The 21,685-nt window shown below is 42.9% G+C and overlaps 1 protein-coding gene across 1 annotated transcript; it reads left to right on the top strand.

Moving 5' to 3' along the window:
- The first annotated feature begins 8,088 nt into the window (after positions 1 to 8,088).
- Positions 8,089 to 18,393, top strand: CISD1 (CDGSH iron sulfur domain 1). The gene is made up of 3 exons (XM_054982147.1): positions 8,089 to 8,187; positions 14,771 to 14,976; positions 18,005 to 18,393. Exons 1-3 carry the CDS (start codon positions 8,157 to 8,159, stop codon positions 18,092 to 18,094), a joined length of 327 nt encoding a protein of 108 aa, XP_054838122.1. The 5' UTR covers positions 8,089 to 8,156; the 3' UTR covers positions 18,095 to 18,393.
- The last annotated feature ends 3,292 nt before the right edge of the window (positions 18,394 to 21,685 follow it).

The following is a 21,685-nucleotide window of genomic DNA, read 5'->3' as shown; positions in this document are numbered from 1 at the left end:
ACAGGGTGCTTGGAGAGAGGCCACATTCGAGGACTTAGGTCCAGAACCAGAGACTGGATCAGCACCAGCACATGTCCTCTTGTAGGGGACAGTCTCTGCAGTTCAGGGGTGCGTGATTTGGAGTGATCCAAAGATTTTTTTGGGTTTCAGAGGGCTTATATTTCCACCGCTTCCTTATTCAAAGCCATGTCTAATACAGGGTGCTTGGAGAGAGGCCACATAGTAGGGCTTAGGTCCAGAACCAGAGACTGGATCAGCACCAGCACATGTCCTCTTGTAGGGGACAGTCTCTGGAGTTCAGATCTGTGTGATTTGGGGTGATCAAAAGTTTTTTTCTGCAGCAGCTGCCGCTCCTTTCTTCTTATTGAATTGTTCTGGGAACATCCTATTTTGAAGCTGTTTACTCAAGATCTGGGTTTTGTAGGATGACCCAGTATAGGTCCCCTTAGAGTGCTGAGTCTTATTAATATGGAGGTGTATAATATGTGCCCCTGCAAACTTCATTTTGGAGTTGTAGCTTTTCAGTTTCCCACAATATTTTTCTTTGGCTTTGCCGCTTTGCGAATAACGAATTAGGAATAAGGAACTGCGAATAAGGAACTGGGAACTGGGAACCAATTTCAGCTTCGTGATTTTTATGCCCTTTCCTATTATTCCCATTCAGATATATTGTAATACCAGCACATGTCCCTTTGTAGGGGACAGTCTCTGGATTGCAGGGTGTTGTGGAAATGGTCTCTCTGCAACCAGGGGTCAGTCCATTAGTTGCTGTCGGTTTGCTGCTTGGGTTTTGCCTCTTACCATAGGCATGTAAAGAGTGCAACCTCCCTTGATCTTTCCCTAGTACTAAGCTGATATTTCTGCTAAGAATAACGTGCCAGCAGCAAGAAGATCTTTAAGCAAAGCTGGAAGTTTTTATTTATAAAGGTAAAACAAAACAAGAAAAACAGTTGAGCAAGGCACCAGATATGGGCCCAGCTCACTGGCCGCGAGAGCACTATAGAGATAGATACAGAACACGTTAGCATGCAAGATACAATAATACTATAAGATGACTACAGAAAAACAACCTTCCCTCCCCCTCCCATTCCAGAGCTCTGGGACCACTCCGTTGCACAACCACAAGCTCAATCTGGCCTTTGCGTGTTGGCAAGTGAGGGGTACCGAGTTCTTGTTCCATCCCTCTTTTATAGGGAAATATCAAAGACTTGCCTCATTAATATCTTAATCAATCGCATTGTCTTTGTTCTTGAAAGACAGTTCCGTCGAAAGTCCTTCATGTAAACACAAGTCTACACATCCTTTACCTCTGTGATAGACTGCATCTTTGATATGTATTTGACTACATTGTAAATTACACATGAATGTTCACACTTCACTGGCTGAGGATTTTAGACACCTTGTTTTCCCAAAGATAAGCTGTTTGTTGTTTACCCTTTTGGTGATTTATATGTAAAAGGCCAGGGGACCCTTAAAGAGGTCTCAAACAATTAACTTTTATGGTCTTATCTGTTCCCTGTGCGGGGTCGAGACCTTCCCAGGAACTGCGACTTAATTCTGCAGTGAGGGAGGGAGAGTCTTCGGAAGATTTCTTTCTTTCTTCCCTTTTTTTTTTCTTTCAGACTGTAGCTGGCTCCCTATTTCTAACATGAGCCAAAAAAGGCCTGGTTCCGACCCACCAACAAATTCTGACAACAATTCCCCCATTTGGGGTGGAACCAGCCCCACTAATGAGTTACTAATATTTGCTCCACCCATCGATCATTTTCTGGTGGGGGGTCAAACTTACCGAAGTTACTGATGCTGCTCCTGAGGCACAGCATTGAGGAATACATTGAATAAAACAACAAACCGCACATAGTGCTACAAGAACTACTACCATAATAGTAATGAGGGTGTGTACCAATGTCTTTAACCACTTAGGCATGTCTGGGAGCCAGTCCCACCATGCGTATTCGAAGTCCTGTGTTGCTCCGTGGAATACTTTCACTGCGTTCTTTAGGTCCTGCAAGTGAGTGGTGATTTTACCTGATTCATTGACGTAGAAACAGCACTCTTCTTTTATCAGGGCACACACTCCTCCTTGCTGAGACAAAAGGATATCAAGTGCCCGTCTATAAATCATTAGTCAGATTCTGCCTTTCAAGCTGATATATATAATCCATATTAGCATGTCCAAGCCTTCTATGGATAAGACTAGTACAATTCTTGTGAGTGCACTTTTCAATTAAATTCACTGCGCCTTCAGAGCAATCCAGCATATACAGGCCATCCTCTAATGTGCCTTGTGCAATTAATTCACCTTCATTGCTAATAAAACATTTCTCTCCTTTGAATACAGTCTCGATTCCTTTCTTGGCCATAGCAGAAACCGAAATTAAATTAGATTTAAGTTCAGGTACGTATAGATAATCAGTGATCTGCACTTCTCTAGTTTGGCCACTGGGTAGTGCACAACATGCAGATACGGTCCCTTGTCCCCGAGCCGTTAAAGCCTCTCCATTTGCTGTATACAATTTATCGTGGCTTTCTTTCATCTCATTAAAAAACTTCTCTTGATTGCATAGGTGGTTAGTACACGCACTGTCAATTGCCCATTTGCATGTGCTTTGATCATTTTTACCAACATTTAAACAATTCTTATCAGATCTGCTTTTCCTTTGACCATCGGCATTAGGTGACTTAATGGCTGCATTAGCATTCCTAAAGCCCTTTGTTCCCATCCATCGTGGCGGTTGCTTGCTAACTCTCTGTGAATCACGAAACCAACAGTCTTCCTTTAAATGTCCTTTCTTTCTGCAGACGCTGCAGGAGAAATCCCTTCTTGAACTGACTCTTAAAGCTAGCTCTCTTGGCTCACTTATATGATCCAGTTTGCTAAAACTTTCCTCTTGCAGTCTTGCAAGTACATAGTTTAAGCTTAAATTTTCTCTCATTTCCAAAACATGTACAATGTTTGTATAAGATTGAGGAAGACTAGACAGCAAAATTATAGCTAGATCCTCATCCTGGATCTCCTTTCCAAGGGATCTTAATTTCTGTGTTAATTCCATGAAATTTGCAATATGATCTTTCAATTTTTCCTGAGGCTTCATCTCAATCCGATACAATTGCCTCATTAGCAAAATTTTAGTTTTCATTGATTCTTGACGGTTTATTTCTAGAAGAGACGTCCACATTTGTCTAGAAGTGGGCTCATGAATAACTCTTATCAATTGTTTATCACTTAAAGCATTAATGATAATAGCCCAAATTCTAAAAACTTGGTATGCCCCAGGAATTCACCTGGAAGCCAAAAGGGAAACTCAGTCATGCCAAACCTGCCAGAAATTTGCAGCAAAGCCAAAACGTGCACAAAGTGCATACCCTTGGGTCTATGGACCATTTCAACATCTGCAAATTGATTTCATAGAATTGCCACCCTGCAGAGGATTCAAGTACTGCCTAACAGTAATAGACATGTTCAGTGGATGGGCAGAATGCTTCCCGGTAAAACATCAAACCGCAGAAGCAGCAGTGAAGTGTTTGTTTAGAGAACTTGCTCCGAGATTCGGGATCCCAGTAACCATCGCCAGCGATAGGGGTCCCGCGTTCGTTTCAGAACTATTTAAGAAATTGATAGCAGCTTTGCATATTGACCATGCTGCCCATGTCCCATATCATCCAGAGAGTTCTGGAGCCATAGAACGAAAAAATGGAGACATTAAGAATAAGCTGAAAAAGATCTGTGAGGATACAGGTCTAACGTGGGTAGAAGCCCTACCTCTAGCTATGCTACATCTGAGAAACACACCTAATAGAAAGCATGGCCTCACGCCATATGAGATCTTGTTTGGGAGACCATTTCCAGTCTTTTACAATCCTCCCAAGTTACAGAGCATAACTGAAGAAAGTGACGCTGTTACTAAATATGTTCTGTCTCTAACTAACTTATTAAGGGACATCCATCAAGAGGTGCAGAACGCCCAGTCGGTGCCAGCAGATGCAGCCTGTCACAACATTCTGCCTGGCGATCAAGTGTGGCTTCTGACGCACAGACGAAAGAACGGGTTCCAGCCAAAGTGGGAAGGGCCTTACGAGACCCTGCTCATCACCACGACAGCCATAAAGGTTAAGGGGAAGGACACGTGGATTCACGCATCACACGCCAGAAAAGTCATCTCCCCAAGAACGCTTCCTGAGGAAGGTTTCGACCACCAGGAAGAGGCAACGGCTGCGCCACCCACTGCTGAGGAAGAGAAATACAACAGCTTCCAACGAGACCCGTACCTGTTGCGCCCACGTTCAGCATTGAAGCCACCCCGACTAGCAGCGTATGAATACTAGGGATGCCCCAACTGCACCCGAGTTTTGACCAACCTACTCGAGATCACTTTGAATCATTCTTTAATCCCTTTTACCTGCTGAATAGCTGGAGGGAAAAAACTTATTGGCAGGCAAGTTGTTGTGAACATTTTTATTTAGACGCCTGTGAACACAACTACCAAGAAGACATTATCCTGTACTTTTATGTTAGGAAATCCACTACTAGCGCGATTGTGAAAAGATTTTTCTGGACGCTGAGTGAAACAAGACCACAGTACACAGGACTTTGGGAAGATCCAGACCCTCAAGAAAAAGAAGAAGACTCTCTCTTAATAAAAAGGTCCAACACCCCTTTTCCTAAAGATAGTCTTGAAGATTTTGGGGAACTGTTGGAGTGGATTTGTGGACACTGCTTTCAAGAACCAAACGCACCTGAGCGTTGAAAATGGAGGGGGGCATATTGCTAAGCTTTGCATGTATTGTAACCACTGTTTACTGTCTAAACCATCCATACCATAAGGTTTTACAGAAAATAGCTGATGTAACAAGTTTAAAGGATTGTTGGATTTGTGAAAGGGCTCTCAAAATTCAGCAAGAGAGCACCCTCTTTGCAGTACCAGCAAATTTTGCAATTTGGGAAACCCAGAATCTAGTAAAGGTAATCAATACATACGACAAAGAAGAAGTAGGTAGGATTCAGAAACCCCCTGAAGTATCTTGGCACAATCCAGGGCCAAGATGGGCTATGGTATGGCAACGAGATATAGTACCAGAACCATGTATTACCCCTGAGAATTGTGTATACCCCTTATGTATTCGAAATAATAATTTTAGGGAAATGAAGGTAGGGAACCTAAACCCAGACAAATGTGCCCAAATAATTGATTTAGATGCAGGACACTTTGGAACTCCAATCCCAACTCTAAAGAAATCAGGACCGAGTATATGCAAACAAGACGTTTGTTATGACAACATTGGCATGTATAATACAACCACCTTTAATCTGGAAAGCCCATGTAAAGCAAGAGTACATGTCCTCGTTACCACAACCATCCCACCAAAAGACCCAATACTCAAGTGTATAAACAATCAGGTCATTCAAGGGGGAGTTATAGAATGGTTTCAGAGGACAGCATTATGCGGGAATGTTAAAGCTTGGGAGGAGGAAGAGCAAGCCTCAGAAATCCTAAGGATTTTAGAGTGTAATAGTCTTTTTAGTAGGCTATGGGACTCAGTAGCCCCAGTATCCGAACAAAATAGCGCCATCATGGTGAAATTGCAACCACCCGGGCTGTTTTTTGTTTGTGGAAAAAACTCATTCAAAGCATTGCCACCGAGATGGACTGGACTGTGCACTCTGGCATATGTATTTCCTCACGGCACCAAGTTGTTGTGGAAATGGTCTCTCTGCAACCAGGGGTCAGTCCATTAGTTGCTGTCGGTTTGCTGCTTGGGTTTTGCCTCTTACCATAGGCATGTAAAGAGTGCAACCTCCCTTGATCTTTCCCTAGTACTAAGCTGATATTTCTGCTAAGAATAATGTGCCAGCAGCAAGAAGATCTTTAAGCAAAGCTGGAAGTTTTTATTTATAAAGGTAAAACAAAACAAGAAAAACAGTTGAGCAAGGCACCAGATATGGGCCCAGCTCACTGGCCGCGAGAGCACTATAGAGATAGATACAGAACACGTTAGCATGCAAGATACAATAATACTATAAGATGACTACAGAAAAACAACCTTCCCTCCCCCTCCCATTCCAGAGCTCTGGGACCACTCCGTTGCACAACCACAAGCTCAATCTGGCCTTTGCGTGTTGGCAAGTGAGGGGTACCGAGTTCTTGTTCCATCCCTCTTTTATAGGGAAATATCAAAGACTTGCCTCATTAATATCTTAATCAATCGCATTGTCTTTGTTCTTGAAAGACAGTTCCGTCGAAAGTCCTTCATGTAAACACAAGTCTACACATCCTTTACCTCTGTGATAGACTGCATCTTTGATATGTATTTGACTACATTGTAAATTACACATGAATGTTCACACTTCACTGGCTGAGGATTTTAGACACCTTGTTTTCCCAAAGATAAGCTGTTTGTTGTTTACCCTTTTGGTGATTTATATGTAAAAGGCCAGGGGACCCTTAAAGAGGTCTCAAACAATTAACTTTTATGGTCTTATCTGTTCCCTGTGCGGGGTCGAGACCTTCCCAGGAACTGCGACTTAATTCTGCAGTGAGGGAGGGAGAGTCTTCGGAAGATTTCTTTCTTTCTTCCCTTTTTTTTTTCTTTCAGACTGTAGCTGGCTCCCTATTTCTAACATGAGCCAAAAAAGGCCTGGTTCCGACCCACCAACAAATTCTGACAACACAGGGGTGTGTGATTTGGGGTGATCTAAAGATTGTTTTGGGTTTCAGAGGGCGTATAGTTCCCCACTTCCTTATTCAAAGCCATGTCTAATACAAGTTTTTCCAGGCAGGCCACTTAGGAGGCCTTAGGTCCAGAACGAGAGACTGGATCAGCACCAGCACATGTCCTCTTGTAGGGGACAGTCTCTGGAGTTCAGGGGTGTGTGATTTGGGGTGATCCAAAGATTGTTTTGGGTTGCAGGGGGCTTATATTTTCACCACTTCTTTATTCAAAGCCATGTCTAATACAGAGTGCTTGGAGACAGGTCATATTCGAGGCCTTAGGTCGAGAACCAGAGACTGGATCAGCACCAGCACATGTCCTCTTGTAGGGGACAGTCTCTGGAGTTCAGGGGTGTGTGATTTGGGGTGGTCCAAAGATTGTTTTGGGTTTCAGAGGGCTTATAGTTCCCCACTTCCTTATTCACAGCAATGCCTAATACAATTTTTTTCTAGACAGGCCACATAGGAGGCCTGAAGTCCAGAACCAGAGACTGGATCAGCACCAGCACATCTTGTAGGGGACAATCTCTGGAGTTCAGATCTGTGTGATTTGGGGTGATCCAAAGTATTTTTCTGCTGCAGCTGCCGTTCCTTTCTTCTTATTGAAATGTTCTGGGGGCATCCTATTTTGAAGCTGTTTACTCAAGATCTGGGTTTTGTAGGATGACCCAGTATAGATCCACTCAGAGGGCTGAGTCTGCTGAATATGGAGGTGTATAATATGTGCCCCTGCAAACTTCATTTTGAGGTTCAGAGCTTTTCAGTTTTCCCACAATATTTTTCTTTGGCTTTGCAAATAACGAATAAGGAACTGCGAATAAGGAACTGGGAACTGGGAACCAACTTCAGCTTCGGATGAAAAATCGAACTTTCTTTTCACAGAATTGCAGAGGTGGACAAAGAGCACCATCGGAGTTTCCTACCATCCATCATAAACAATTCCAGAATGGTTAGCTATGTTCCAACTCTTCTAAAAAGAGTTACATCCACAGGGAGCCCCCTGAAGATAGAAAAACCAAACTAAAACTTTGCGGCGCTTTGAAAAGATTAAACTAAACGAACGTTTATTAGTATTTAAGGGGCCACAAGACTCCTTTAGAGCCCACTTCTGATCACATTTGCAGAGTTGCCCCTGAACCTGGTGGAAAATGAGCCTTCATTTTAACCGAAGCTTCACGTATGGAAAGGGACAGGTGAAGCTTTTCATGGCGCGGAGATAAATCATAAAATCATCAGAATTCGCTTCCAGCTCCGCCGAAAGGCCACACCATGCCCTTGCCTTGACTAAGGGGCCGAGCCCCTTTAAGAGGAGGTGCCCCCCCCGCCATATTAAACGCCCTGGTACGCAGGCGCGGCTGCTCATTTACCGCCACGCCCCCTTTCCCGGCGCGTGCCCTCTATGCGGGCAGTAGTCGGAGGCCGCGCGGCATAAGCAGTGCTAGGAGAATGGGCGGCGGGTCGAATTCCTCCGTGAGGGGTAAGAGCGAGCGGGGGAGCCTGCCTCGTTCTTGCCGGGCGTGCGGGGGGAGGGTTCGTCTTCGCTCCCCGCCTCTGGTTTTCCGACTGTGTGAGCGGGCGGCTTGTTGCCTTTGCGCGGGGCCTGCGCTCTGCTGTTTCCCCTTCCGAACTCTCCCAAATTGGAGGCTCGGCGGAGTTTTCCGCCTTCTGTATCGTCCCCCCCCCCCGAGGGTTCTTGATGTGTCGCCCTTGGCTTGGAGGTGCAGCTTTGGAAAGCCTCATTCCAGGGAAGGGCTTCGTCCGTGACCACGGTAGACGACGCTGTCGAGCTTGCCCGGGCTTTGCAATGACCTTCAGGAGTTGTTCTTCCTCGCCTGTATCGCTACCTGCTGCAACTCCCCGGCCTCTCACCCATTTCTCTCCACTTTCCAAGCCCGTCCTCGCGATGCAGCGCGGCGGGTGTTTGGCGCGCCAGCCATGCCCCGAGGCGGGCCGGCTTCTCCCAGGGCGTGGAGTCGTCGCGCCCTTCGTAGTCGCACCTGTTCCCTTCAGAGGCGCCTTCCGGCCAGAAATTCCCGCGGTGGCATGCGCGTGGCGCTCGCGTTCTCTCTCCCCCTTCCTTGCTTTGCTGCTGCTTCGTGGAGAGCAAAGAAAGTTGATGAAAAGACAATTCTGGGTACTTCTTAGTGCAGCTACGGCATTGCTTTAAGAAGCTGGCTCTTCACTATAGGTGCCCTTTTCTTGAAATATAGGTGTGCGGTAAAGGTTGCCAACTCCAAGGAGTGGCCGGAGAGCTCCCGGAATTACAAGTGATCTCCAGGCCACAGATAATCCCCCTGGAGGATTTGGTGTCTTTGGAGGGTGGGCCGTATGGCATTATAACCTGCTTCTCTAGTCCCGTCCTCTCCAGGCTGCACCCTCAAAATCTTCAGGGATTTCCCAACCTGGAGCAGACAAGCCCTTGCAGGGAAGTCATCAGTGGGTAATGAAGGAGATGGCAGCCAGCCAGCCACCTTGGTCCAAAGCAAAAGCCCTGCTATTCCTTCTGGTAGAAGCAACCAAAATGGCCCCAGAGTGTGCAAACTTGAGATCTCCAGAACCCTCAATCAGGCTGCTATACACACATGGGCCAAAAGTGTGGGAAGAGATGTCTTAGGCCATGATGATCTTGACAAGGATTGCCTAGGACAATGAACTTGGATAAGGTGAATCTGTATCTGATTCCTCTGAGTGTATTCTGCTGGCACCCACTTCTCAGTTGTAAATTAACATTTAGTATAACTGTGTTGATCTCCTTTCGAACCCTGTGTTAAGTAAGTAGACAGTGTGATGTACGTAACTGGAAGATGCATGCTTGAGTATGGTTCCCTGCAGACAGTTGTATCTAATGTCTTCAGCTCCTTCTTGCCAGCACTTTACTTTTCATCGTGCTCTATCAACTGTCCGGTTTGCAGTGTATATATTTAGTGACCTGGTGTCTGTCTGCTTCTCTGTAGTTAGCCTGATGGACACCAGGTGTGGATTCCTTACTCTGGGGAGGGTTGCATAGTTTACAGCAGGGGTCCACAAGCTGTGGGTATCTTTAGCACATGAGGTAGGGCAGTAGGTACTACTGCAAAATGACTAGCACTGGAGGCAGACCCAAGCACACAAGAAGAAAGGGGGGGGGAAATATAAATGCAGGTACACACAGGGGGCCCAAGGGGAGATAACATGCACACAGAAGATGGGGCAGGGAGAGATGCCCTAGTGTTTCCTATCTTCCATGGCCTCATAGCTGATCCACAGGTCCTGTTTATAGGATCCTGGAACCTTCTCCAGAGAATGGTGGGATCCAAGTGATAATCCTCTTTATATGAAAGTAATCAGTTAATGGTTCTGCCTTCACAATGGCCCTGCCTCTGAAGCACATGATGGGTGCCTGGGGAAGTGTCTATGGGTACCCTGTTGGCAAACCCTGGCTTACAGGCTCAGCAAGCAAAGTGCATCTTGCTGTAAAGGATTCCTAGCCCTCTATGCTGAAGAACAGATAGCTGAATTCAATATCTGATTGGATATACAGGCAGGGAAGCTAGAGAGGGAAAACTGCCAGAAGTTTCTAGAGGGGTTTCCTTTGGGAAAAATGAGCAGAAATCTTGGGAAGCAACTAATTGCATGCATTTAGGATATATTCTTTACTGCTTATTGGCAAATAAATTGTACTGTTTGGTATGCTGATTAAATTTAGAAATATAAAATGTTTTCATACAAACTAATTTCAGATGTAGCTGGTGATGGAAATGGCACTGCCAAGTGCTCAACCTAAGCTGTGGGTTTTTTTGCCATTTTGGAAAATAGGGGGAGAGAAGGGAAATAAGTTAAAAATATGAACTGTCAGTGTGGTAAAGGACTTAAAAGCAGCATACAAGTGAAATAAACTTATTTTATTAGTATTTCCCTGGTCCTGTTTATGTAGTGAGCCTTCTCCCTGCTGTTGGAGGTCCATATCTTGTGTGTGAGTTTGTTGTGTAGATGCTCTTGTGGTGGTAGAACTTGTTGAAGAGTATTTTGGCTGTTTGTCCTGTGAGGCTTCCGCACTGAGCACAAACTAACCATGCTAGTCCTGAATCACTTTGACAATAACACATTGTAGACATGGCTCCTACTATGTCCTATGTGTATGTTATTTTCTCTCCTCCTTTTTTGACTCCTGAGGAAGAATTCTCTGGTATCCAAAAGCTACCTCACTGCTTTGATTATTTAAGATGCTACTAATACAAGTGTTATGACCCAGTCTCTGTTTAGGGTATGTAAGTAATGGGAGCTCAGACATCCTGCGTTCAGGAAATTCTTTCCATGTCTGTCAGAGAAGTAGTTTTTCCCCATCTTTCTGGAATCCGTACCTGTCACAGAGCTTTATTGACTGGGTTCTCAGTGTGGGGTGCTAACTACATTTGGTTATGGTAGAACTCTTATTTTTTTTGTGGGAAAAGTAAAAAGTACTAAAAACGCTCCTAACTGTGCAGTCATATAATTACAATCTTAACCAGTTAACAAGTAGTGTTCATTTACTTCATTTCTTCCCTGCCTTTCTCACAAATGGGGACCCAAAGAAGCTTACGTTGCTGTCCTCTCATACATTTTATCCTTACAACAGCCCTGTAAGGCAGGTTAGTTGAGTGTGTGTGACTGGCCCAAGGTCACCCAGCAAGCTTCTGTGGCAGAGTAGGGTTTAAAACCTGGGCTCCCTGATCCTAATCTGATATACTAACCACCACGATGTCTCTCAGGTAATTTCATGGAATTTACCAAGTTCAATGGGATTTAAACTTACTTTAGAATTGTGTCCAGTAAATAATCTGTTTTAGCATAGTCAGTTGCTTGAGGTCATGTCTAACTGTTTTTGCTTTAGTGGGGTAGCCTGCGTTGCATCAAAATTTGGGATACATGAATGTTTTTCTTCTTCTTAGTAATGGGTTTGACCTTTTACATGTCATGTAATATATCTTTTTTAATTTTCTCTCTCATTTTGTAGGTCCACATAATTTTTTTTATACCCAGCTTCTGTTTCTTGAAATTCAGTGCTCAAGAGCAGCTGGGGGAAAGCCACCAGGAGCTGGGGAACCTCCAGTTTGTGACAAGTCAGTCCAAAGGGATGATAGTATGAACGCTCAGGGTGACATTGGTAGGAGCACAATAGAACGTGGGAGTGCAAATAGGATGGCAAAGGAGGGCCATTTGCAGGGGCAAAGGGATCAAGGAAAGTGAGGGTTGTTAGGGAAGGAAATGCGTTACAAGTATCTATATGCCAATGCTGGAAGCCTTTGAGCCAAGATGGGGCTAGAGTGCTTGGAGCTAAATGATGATTTAGATATAGATGGCAGAATGAGGAAAATGAATAGGATACAGTTATCCATGGGTATGAGCTCTATAGGGATGGACGTATTGGGCGTATGTCAAAGAGGATGTAGAATCAAATATGCTAAAAAACATCAGGGAGTTCCTTAACATTCCTTTAATACAGAGGCAGTATAGGTGGAAATACAGGACTCTAAGACTTGCTTAAAAGTAGGGTGTACTGATCAAACCCTTTGAGTTAATCTTGAGGTGGAGAAGGTGACTAAAGCAGATAGTGTTGTAGTACTGGGTGACTTCAACTGCCCTCTGAGTAAACGTGGTCAAGTCATGCTGTAGAAATGAGATTCTTAGGCATTATAAATGACTGTGTACTGGAACAGTTGGTCACAGATGACCGAAGGGGACTTGGTTCTGATACGTAGATATTGCTGGACCAGTTGGGAGCTGTGACTGCAATGCTATTCAGTTCAGCATTCATGCCAATGGAAAGTTATCCTTAATTTCCAAGAAGTAACGTTTGATTTCCAAAGCGGGAACCTCACAAAAATGAGGGGAACGGGTGAAAGGAAGCTGAAAGGGAAATCTAGGAGACTTAGATCCTTAGAAGATGCTTGGAAGCTGTTTAAAACCATACTAATTGAAGCCTAGATAGAATGCATCCCTCAGGCTAGGGAAGATAAGGCCAAATCTAAAAAAATGCCTGCACGTTTAACAACCCAAGTCAAGGAAGCCATAAAAAGCAAAAAGGCTTCTTTTAAAAAGTGGAAGTCATGCCCCAATGAAGAGAACAGAAGGGACTGCAGGGTCTGGTGAAACAAGCACAATTTAATAATTAGGCATGCAAAAAGAAATTTGAGGCAAGGATTGCTAAAAGTATCAAGACAAACAATAAAACATTTCTTTAAATATGTCCAGAGCAGGGGACCAGCCAGAGAAGCAGTTGGGTCTTTGGATGACCAAGAAATGCAAGGATTGCTAATGAAAGTCATGGAGATGGCAGATAAGCTAAATGAAATCTTTTCATCTGTGTTCACTGTGGGGCATGTGTCCATACCACAGCCATTATTTTCAGGATGAGAATCCGAAGAACTGAGTAAAATTGAGATGATGGAGATGTTGTAGACCTATCAGGAAAGTTGAAAACCTGTGTCTTCAGGTCCTGATGGCATACACCCAAGGGTTCTTGGGGAGCTTAGATGTGAGATTGTTGATCTACTAACCCATATATGTAACATCACTAAAATCAGCCAATGTACCAGAAAACTGTAGCAAATATTACACTAACTTTTAAAAAGAGATCCAGAGGGGAATCAAGGAATTACAAGCCAGTTAGCTAAAAGTCTGTTCCAGGCAAATCAGTAGAAACTAATGAAAGATAGAATTGTTAGGTACATAGAGGAACAGAGTCTGCTAAAGGAAAATCAGCATGGCTTCTGCAAAGGGAAGTCTTGCCTCTCCAGTCTTTTGGAGTTTTTTGAGAAAGTAAATGAGCATGTGGATAACAATGAAATGACTAACTCGATAAAAGTATCAGATGAGTGTGTTGCAGCGGTGAAAATGGCCAACTCTATGCTGGGAAAGGGATTGAAAATAAAATGGCCAATATTATAATGCCCTTGTATAGATCTATGATGTGGCCTCATTTGGAATACTGTGTGGAATTCTGGTTACCGTGTCTCAAAAAGGATGTTGCAGAGCTGGAAAAAGTACAGAAGAAGAAAACCAAGATAATTAGGGGGTTGGAGCACCTTTCCTATGAGGAAAGGCTGAAGAGTCTGAAACTTTTCAGTTTAGAAAAAAGATGACTAAGGGGCGGGGGGATATGATAGAGGTTTATAAAATTATGCATAGGTAGGCAAAGACTTGCCCTCTCCCAAATACTAGAACTCAAGGGCGTCCAGTGATGGTGATGGGCAGTGGATTCAGGACAGTCTGGAGGAAATACTACTTTACATAACAAGTGATTAAGATGTGAAATTTACTTCCAGAGGATGTAGTGATGGCCATAGGCATAGACAGCTTTAAAAGAGGATTAGACAGAGTCATAGAGGATACGTCTATCAGTGTCTGCTAGCCATGGCAACTAAAGTAAACCACCCCATTCAGAGGCAGTGAACCTCTGAATACCAGGGGAAGGCTTCAGCCTCTGTGCCCTGTTGTTGGCCAGAGTAACTGGTTGGCTGGACTAGATGGACCATTGGTCTGATCCAGAAAGGCTCTTCTTAAGAATGCATTGGTGCTTGTTGCAAATGAGGCTTGGCCTGTTCGGAAACTGTTAGTTTCCAAACTCTTTTTTATGTCAATTGTTACCATAAGGTTTTAAAACACTTATTTCCAGTATTCCAAAATGCATTTCTTCTCTCTAGACAAAATGAAGAAAGTTCATCCTGCTCCTGAAGTAGTATACTCTAACAAATCCTCTTCCTACACTCACCAGTATCCTTAGTGGTGGTTGATATCAGAACAAAGACTAAGATTGGAATCCTGAAAATCCTTTTTAGAGAGCAGGTTCAGTTGAATTCAGTGGGCCTTAGTTGTGGGTAAATATTCTCATGATTGCTGTGAAAAGCTGCAATACCAGACACATAGCTCAGGAGTAAAATATTGTGGTGAGCTCCTGACAAGCATTTGTGGAGCTGAGTTGTGAAGCTGAAGAGCAACATCGCTTAGCTTCTCCATATTAAGTGTTATGCATCAGCTCCCTTATGTTCATACAGAGGTACTTGGTGAACAGTTTTGATAATTACTCTGTCTTCTTGTTTCAGTGGAATGGATTGTAGCAGTCTCATTTGCTGCAGGAGCTGCAGCTGTTGGGTATCTTGCTTACAAAAAATTTATCTGCAAGGACAACTGCCGTAATTCGATGGTAAACCTTCATATCCAGAAAGATAATCCTAAGGTAGTTCATGCATTTGATATGGAAGACCTGGGAGATAAAGCTGTGTACTGCCGCTGCTGGAGGTCTAAGAAGGTAAGAGAAGAAAATGATATTAGGCCGTAGATGTGTTTATTGAACACTCCAGAATCCAAATATCTGTTGTAAGCAATGAAGGATTGGGAAAAAATAGCTGGATAAGAGCCAGGTGAATGAAATTTTTCATTCTGGAAAGAACTACGGAAGTTGTGTTCTGTACTAGAAAAATCTCGCTTTCTCCACTTGAGACTAGGGGCTGGATCCAGAAAACATAGGGAGTCTGTGGAATGGACTCTTCTCACACCACTCTTTCTGTATTCCCCTACATCACTTGAAGAGTTTTTCCTGAGGTAGGAAAACTCTTGGGAACAGTGTGAACTGTAGTTAAAGTGGAAAATTTGCCCCCCCAAAATGCCTTCTCTCAAGGAAAGGGTACCTTTTGGACCCAGCTTTGTGAAAGAAAGAGTTGATCTTACGTCCACCATTTGCTACTTTTCCTTTTTTTCATTTCTTGCAATCAAGTCTCTGGCCCAAAAGATACAATAATGTGAATCTATCTTAATCACTTAATCTACATGGTATTTCACTCTGGTTACTGTCTAAGAAGCAGAACTCCTTTTTAGGGAATTGCATTTTCCCGTGACTTAAAAGAGGTATAAAACATCTTTAGCATTGCAAGATAAAAGCAGATGCTGTTTGAAGAAATGCTAGTTCATTTAAGGCTGCAGCCTTGAAAAGGGAAAAATGCTACTTATGCAAGCCCATGCGTAGCTGAGAGCAAGTACAGCTGAATTGGTGGGACTTACTTTGAACTAAACATGAATAGAATGCTAAAAATATCTTAAGGTTTTCTGTGGCTGCTTAAAACTATAATATGGTTGACTATGCGGGAGAAACGAAAGGCTGAGTCCCAGTTCTCAGTGGCTGCTGGTGTGCCCTCTCTCTCCTCCACCCAAATCAGTGGTGCTTAAAGTGATATCTTGGTCCTCATCCAGAGACAGTTCTCTCTTTTTTTTGGCACGTTCTTTAATGTTATCAGATAAATGCCAAAAGTCACAGTGCGTGATGGGCAAAATGCCTAGGCCCTAATTGCCAGGATGTCCATAAAAGGTTGATTACTTTGCCAGGTAGCCCTTAATGTAGATTGAAAATCTTAGCTTCTGTGGTGTTCAGGGAGAGATCGGTACACTCTCACACAAGCTTTGATGAAATTGTTATTTTTATTAGAAATAGTTGTATTTCGTTTGGTAGGATTGTTACTTAGTCAGTAGTGTTTTCCCCAATGTGCAGTAATTAATCATTAGGCAATCAAATTGTAGAAAGATAGAACTTACAGTTTATTAAGGTAAATTCCATTCACAGACATATATTAGAGTAGAACGAAAGAGTCTAAAGAGTCACTTTCCCTATAAATACCATGGCCAGATAGTGCGGCAGTGAGGCTAGGCTGCAAGTGGGTCTGTGGATGAGGCCTTCATGGCAGAAGTTCTGAGAAATGCATCCTTCCCTTTGGAACGCCATGAGGCAAGAAAAAGACACAGAGATAGAGGAGGTCAGGAGGCATTCCTGCCTTAGACAAAGGGAAGCACCTTACTGTCAAGAGAGTTATGCATACACAGAGAGAGACACGCAGTGCCCCCCAATGTCCAAGGCATCCTGAGTCGCCTATTCCCTCTATTTTAAGCATGTGTAAATTCAGAATTAGAATGAGAAAGCTCAGCAGGGGAAAATTATTTCAATGGAGTGTAGTGCTCAGTGCTCAATTGCACCTGCCAGTTATCTAGCTAACATTGTAGGTAATGTATAAGGAGTTAGTTCAAATGCACTTGTGTTGGCACTATATGAAAAAGCCCCGTGCATTCATGCACTCTCCCTCCTCCCATGCAGTTAAGTCAAAACTCAGTAATTTAGTGCAAAGGGTATTGTTTGTCATTACTTGTGAACCAGCAAAATAAGGTTTATGCTTCTCCTCCAAGCCTGGCTTGTGAAGTACTGTCAAACTTTAGTTTTCCGATCTGGGTTTAGAGGAGAAGCACAGACCAGTATTTGCTGTTTAGATGTCATGGGAAGTTGCTGATTGCATTAAAAGTCACTGGATGCCAACTGTGCAAGGCAGGAGGACCGAGCGAATGCACAAGCATCATGCAGTACCAAGTCAGTCTGGAATTATGTCTCAACTAGCCCAGTGTGTGGAGCTGGGGATGTTGGAGAACTGCCCAGGAGGTTGCTTTATAAGGGAGGATCGTATATGTTGAAATGTTTATTGTATGTATGCCCTTCCTTTTACTACATTATGTTTTGTCTTTGTAACCCACTTAATGCATTATGGCGTGTCATGCCTAGACAGTTTGTCATTTTTGTTCTTGCTTGCACTATTTCCCTATCCTAGTTCTGCAGCATTGTTTGCTGGAGGTTCTTGCTGTCTGAATGGTTTTTTAAACTTTGTAATCCACCCTGAGTCTCGGTGAGAAAGGTAGACTATAAATGAAGTAAATGAATACATCTGAAATGGAAACTACCTATCCATGTTGGGCTGTTAAAATGATGGGGTAAAGAAGTGCTACTGTTACGGTATAGCGCAGAGTTGAAGCTAGCATGTTTGCACCAGAGTGCTTCTTTAAGGGGCTTTTGGCTTAAGTGATAGCCTGAGTAAGATTTCTCCTCATGTTGTCTTGTCTTTTCCCTGCCCGTCCACACAGCACTGTGAAGGACAGTACTGGAGCAAGAAAAAAGTTGGTACCCCACCTCACACTTACCACTGCTCTTTTTGGAGGTGGAGAAAGTATTACTTGTCATTATATGATAACTGTAGTATTGTGATGTTGTAGCAGTTGTTCACAACTGTATTATTCTATGTGGACAAGGCAATCTATGATTCAACATAAAATATTCAATGATGAGTAGGTGCTAACACTGCCTGAGAAGGAAATGGTCATGTCTATCTCCGCCCCCCCCCCCCACAGTAATCCAGGTTGTAAGAATAATTTCCCTCTGCCTTTTTAGCCCCTCTAGGCCAGCTCTAGAGTTTATTTGCCTTGCCAAAGAACACGTACAGTTACAATTGTCTAATCTGTTCTCCCTGTAGTTCCCGTTGTGTGATGGGTCGCACACAAAGCACAACGATGAAACAGGAGACAATGTGGGACCGCTCATCATCAAGAGAAAAGATGCATAAACGCCCATGACAACATGAAAAGTGACCTCGTTGCGGTACTTTATGTGCACCTATGATTGAAGTAAATGGAGATCTCGAGTCATTTCACTGAAGATTTTTTTAGATGTGGTGCACAGGTTGCGGCATACATAATTCCTTGGTGTTTGCCTTGCTTAAACACTACAGAATGTTGAGAATGAGTACTTGTGATTTCCAGATTTTATTTGTCTTGTGAAGTGTTCATTCTCACTAATTGTAAAAAGATGACCCTTAGAATGTACTCTGAGCTGTGTATTGATGCATTAAATTATTTTCAAATACATGGTGGCATTATTAAAAACATTTCTGCTGTTTAGCACCCGAAACAATAGGTCTAAAGTTACAGAATGACATGGTTCCCCCATCCAGTTCAAACATTGTATATTAGGAACAGTGAATGTCATGGAATTTAGCAAGGAAAGCCAAGTTGTGAATTGCCTTTCGCAATTTAACTACTCCTTAACTACTGCGCAGACATTAGAAAACTGTAACATGCTCATATTATTTAATTTTGCTTTAAAAAATGAGAGTTTGGGCACATTAAACTGCCTTATCCTGAATCAGCCCACTGGTCCATCAAGTTCAGTATTGTCTACTTAGACTGTCAGCAGCTCTCCAGGGTCTCAGTCTTTCACATTACCTAGTCCTTTTAAACGGAGATACCGAAGATTGAACCTGGGGCCCTTCTGCATGCCAAGCAGGTGAGCTATGGCACCTTCTAGCAGTGTTGAAATCATATTTTCAGACTTCTGCAGAGAGAGATCATTGAAGAAAGAGTGATAGATACACCCACTATAAATTGTGTTCTATAATAATGAGGATTGCCTTACCTTATTTGAAATGGTAAGTTACTGTTTGCCGTAAAGATATTACATAGTGTGGCAATCTTAATTGATAGGCAATTTTTTCTTAATCTTGTCTAATGCAGGTTCACATATTAAATACTAATGGGATAAACAAGTGGATTTTCTCTGCTGCAAGAAGGCACAATTTCACAAGTCAAGGATTTGTGCAAAAAAGAAAGCTTCATTGGACCACAGTTGTGTAACTAGTTGCTTGCATAGTTTGGACATGATAAATTATCTTACCCTGCTAGTGCCTGATAACATTCCTAATCTAATGTTAGTGTAGTGTGCCTGCACCCTTTCCTATAACAAGTCTTTCTATGGGTCTGTAAGAACACAGAGAAGCAAAACAAACTCTTCTGCTTTTCTTCCCTTAACTTCACATTGTAGGATACTTTTCAGGCTTTATTTATGGTCTTTAAGCTTGTATACAAAATACAAACATCTCTTCTTGCTCTGTACAAGCGTATCTTGTGGACAGGACTGTGATGTACTTATCAGGCTGTATACCACTTCCTGAATGGATAAAAATGTTACAATTGCTAAAATATAGTGGAACTAATAATTCTCCAAGAAAATAGGTAATGAAAGAAGTGGCTGTTTGCCAAAATTTTTAACCTGTTAAGTCTCGTGCAACTTTAACAGCAAGCTTTGTTCTGTTTGGGGCTATGAATAAACATGCATTGAATTGTATGGTTCCTGTTCCTTCCCATAATAATGGGCTGGTTATTGATGGTAGCTGAGTTTCACACTGTCAGATCTGACAAATGGTTTGGGAACAGGAAGAAAATTAAAATTTATTTTGCATTCTTGTAAGAGGGTACATTCTTGTAAAAGTATGATCCAGGCATGAGGTGTCTACATGTCTTTAGTAAATTTAAAAATCTGTATTTGCTCATGAGGCAGACCTTAAACTCTCCCAAGTTCCTTTCCAAAAAACAATGAAATTGTTACGAACTAGTATTTTTTCACATTTTTGGTAGTGGATAAAAGAAAATTACTTCAGTATGTGGCACAAAATAATTTCTTACAGTATATCAGTGATAAAATATTTCTAGCATTGTTCCCTGACTGGCAAGTAGTATTCTGAGTATTTATTAGTAGTTTATTTGGGGTGGGACCAGTTAAATGTATTTTGCAAGAAATGTATTGCATTTGCGTTTGTAATACATAATAAACCAAAGTTTCTTGGGAAAAGAATTGTATAAGGTGAGAGAGAACATTCCTCTGAAAGCATGATTCATGCATGTTTCCTGGCGTCAGTGTATATCGCAAGTATAGAGAGAGAAGATATTGGGTAATTTTTCATGTGGCAATGTGCATTGCTTGTAGTACATGTTTGAGCTTTATTCTTCAGGTCTGGAAAAGGTGTGAGAAGTTCCAAATGGGAGTGAACTCAGTTTGCACAATGAAGTAAGGAGTATTTGAACTAGGGGTGGTGGCTGACAGCTCTGCATTCAAAAGAAGCCTAGCACTAGGGCATGATTTAGACGCAACAAACATTTCCCATCATTGATGTTGTGGTGCAAACTAGCCTGGAGCCAGCGTTTTGTGTATGTGAAACTTCCCTCTCACTATTAGATAGGGTACAGCGCTCTCTTCAGAAACAACCTTCATATTTGCGGCTTAGCATGGAGGACATGAATGAATCCTGGCTGTGATTAAGTCTACTTAATTATCTTTGGACTCCATGTTCTAGAACAAATAGCAACATTCCTAAAAGTTAAAATGGGAAGATGTCAAATTCTAAGTTCTTTAGATACTAGCAGTCTGTGATTGCTTTCTATTATAGCAAAATTTGTACAAAGGTGCCAGCTCAAATAGCTAACTTTTCCTTGCTGAAGTTCAACAGTCTAAGTTTATTAAATTATTTCTTTACTACTGGAAATCTTGATAAATGATCTCATGGTTGCAGATAAACACGCCTTACTTTGTAGTACAAAGAGGTGTAACTAATGTTTTTTCCATTTTGATAAGCCACTGTTTTACGCCTTGAGAAAAGATGGTAGGTAGTAGGTTCTCCAAAGTTCTTCTGTTCGCTACTTCCATGCACTTTCTTACCTGTTTTGGTTCAGGAAGGTCTTATGCCCTCCCTTCACCAAAGCAATCTCTATAGTAGAGTGGGTGGGCTTCACAGATAAAATGGGACCAAACAAAACCCCCTCTATCCCATATCATGTGTGCAAACTAATTCCTAGAAACAAGGGTGATGGGAATGCGCCATGGACAGTGAGTGCACAGTTGCAGCATGAGCATGGCCCTTCCCCGAAGTGAGGCCCGTGCTGTGGTTTTATACATATAACGGAAAGATCGGGATCCCTCTTAGGTCGGTTGAACCAGTTCTTCCGTGCTGTTCTCCACCGCTACGTGCTTTAGTTCGTGTTGGATCCGAGTCGTGGCTGCTTGTGTCCTGCCTCAAATTAACTCCTGAACCGATTTCTGCCTGGGCCTAGTTTGTTGCAGTTCCAGTTTTTGTTTCAATTCAGGATCATAATAGTGCGAGCCGTTCTCAGCATGAGAAGAGCCCCCCTTCTTCACTACTTGGCCGCAGTTCATCCCATACTCAGCGGGAGCGAGGGCTTCGCTGTCGGCAGTCCTGCCTGTCGGGTAACCTGGCCCCCGCCATCCCTCCGAGGAATTAAAGTGCTGCCTCCTTTGCCTCTCGTTTCACAGGGTTGCACAGGAACCTCCCGGGCAGCCAGCTTCAGTCGTCGCAACGGCGCAAGCG

The sequence above is a fragment of the Eublepharis macularius genome, chromosome 6, assembly GCF_028583425.1.
Source record: "Eublepharis macularius isolate TG4126 chromosome 6, MPM_Emac_v1.0, whole genome shotgun sequence".
Taxonomy (NCBI): domain Eukaryota; kingdom Metazoa; phylum Chordata; class Lepidosauria; order Squamata; family Eublepharidae; genus Eublepharis; species Eublepharis macularius.
Note: the sequence above shows the minus strand (reverse complement) of the source record. Positions and strands in the feature narration are given on the sequence as shown.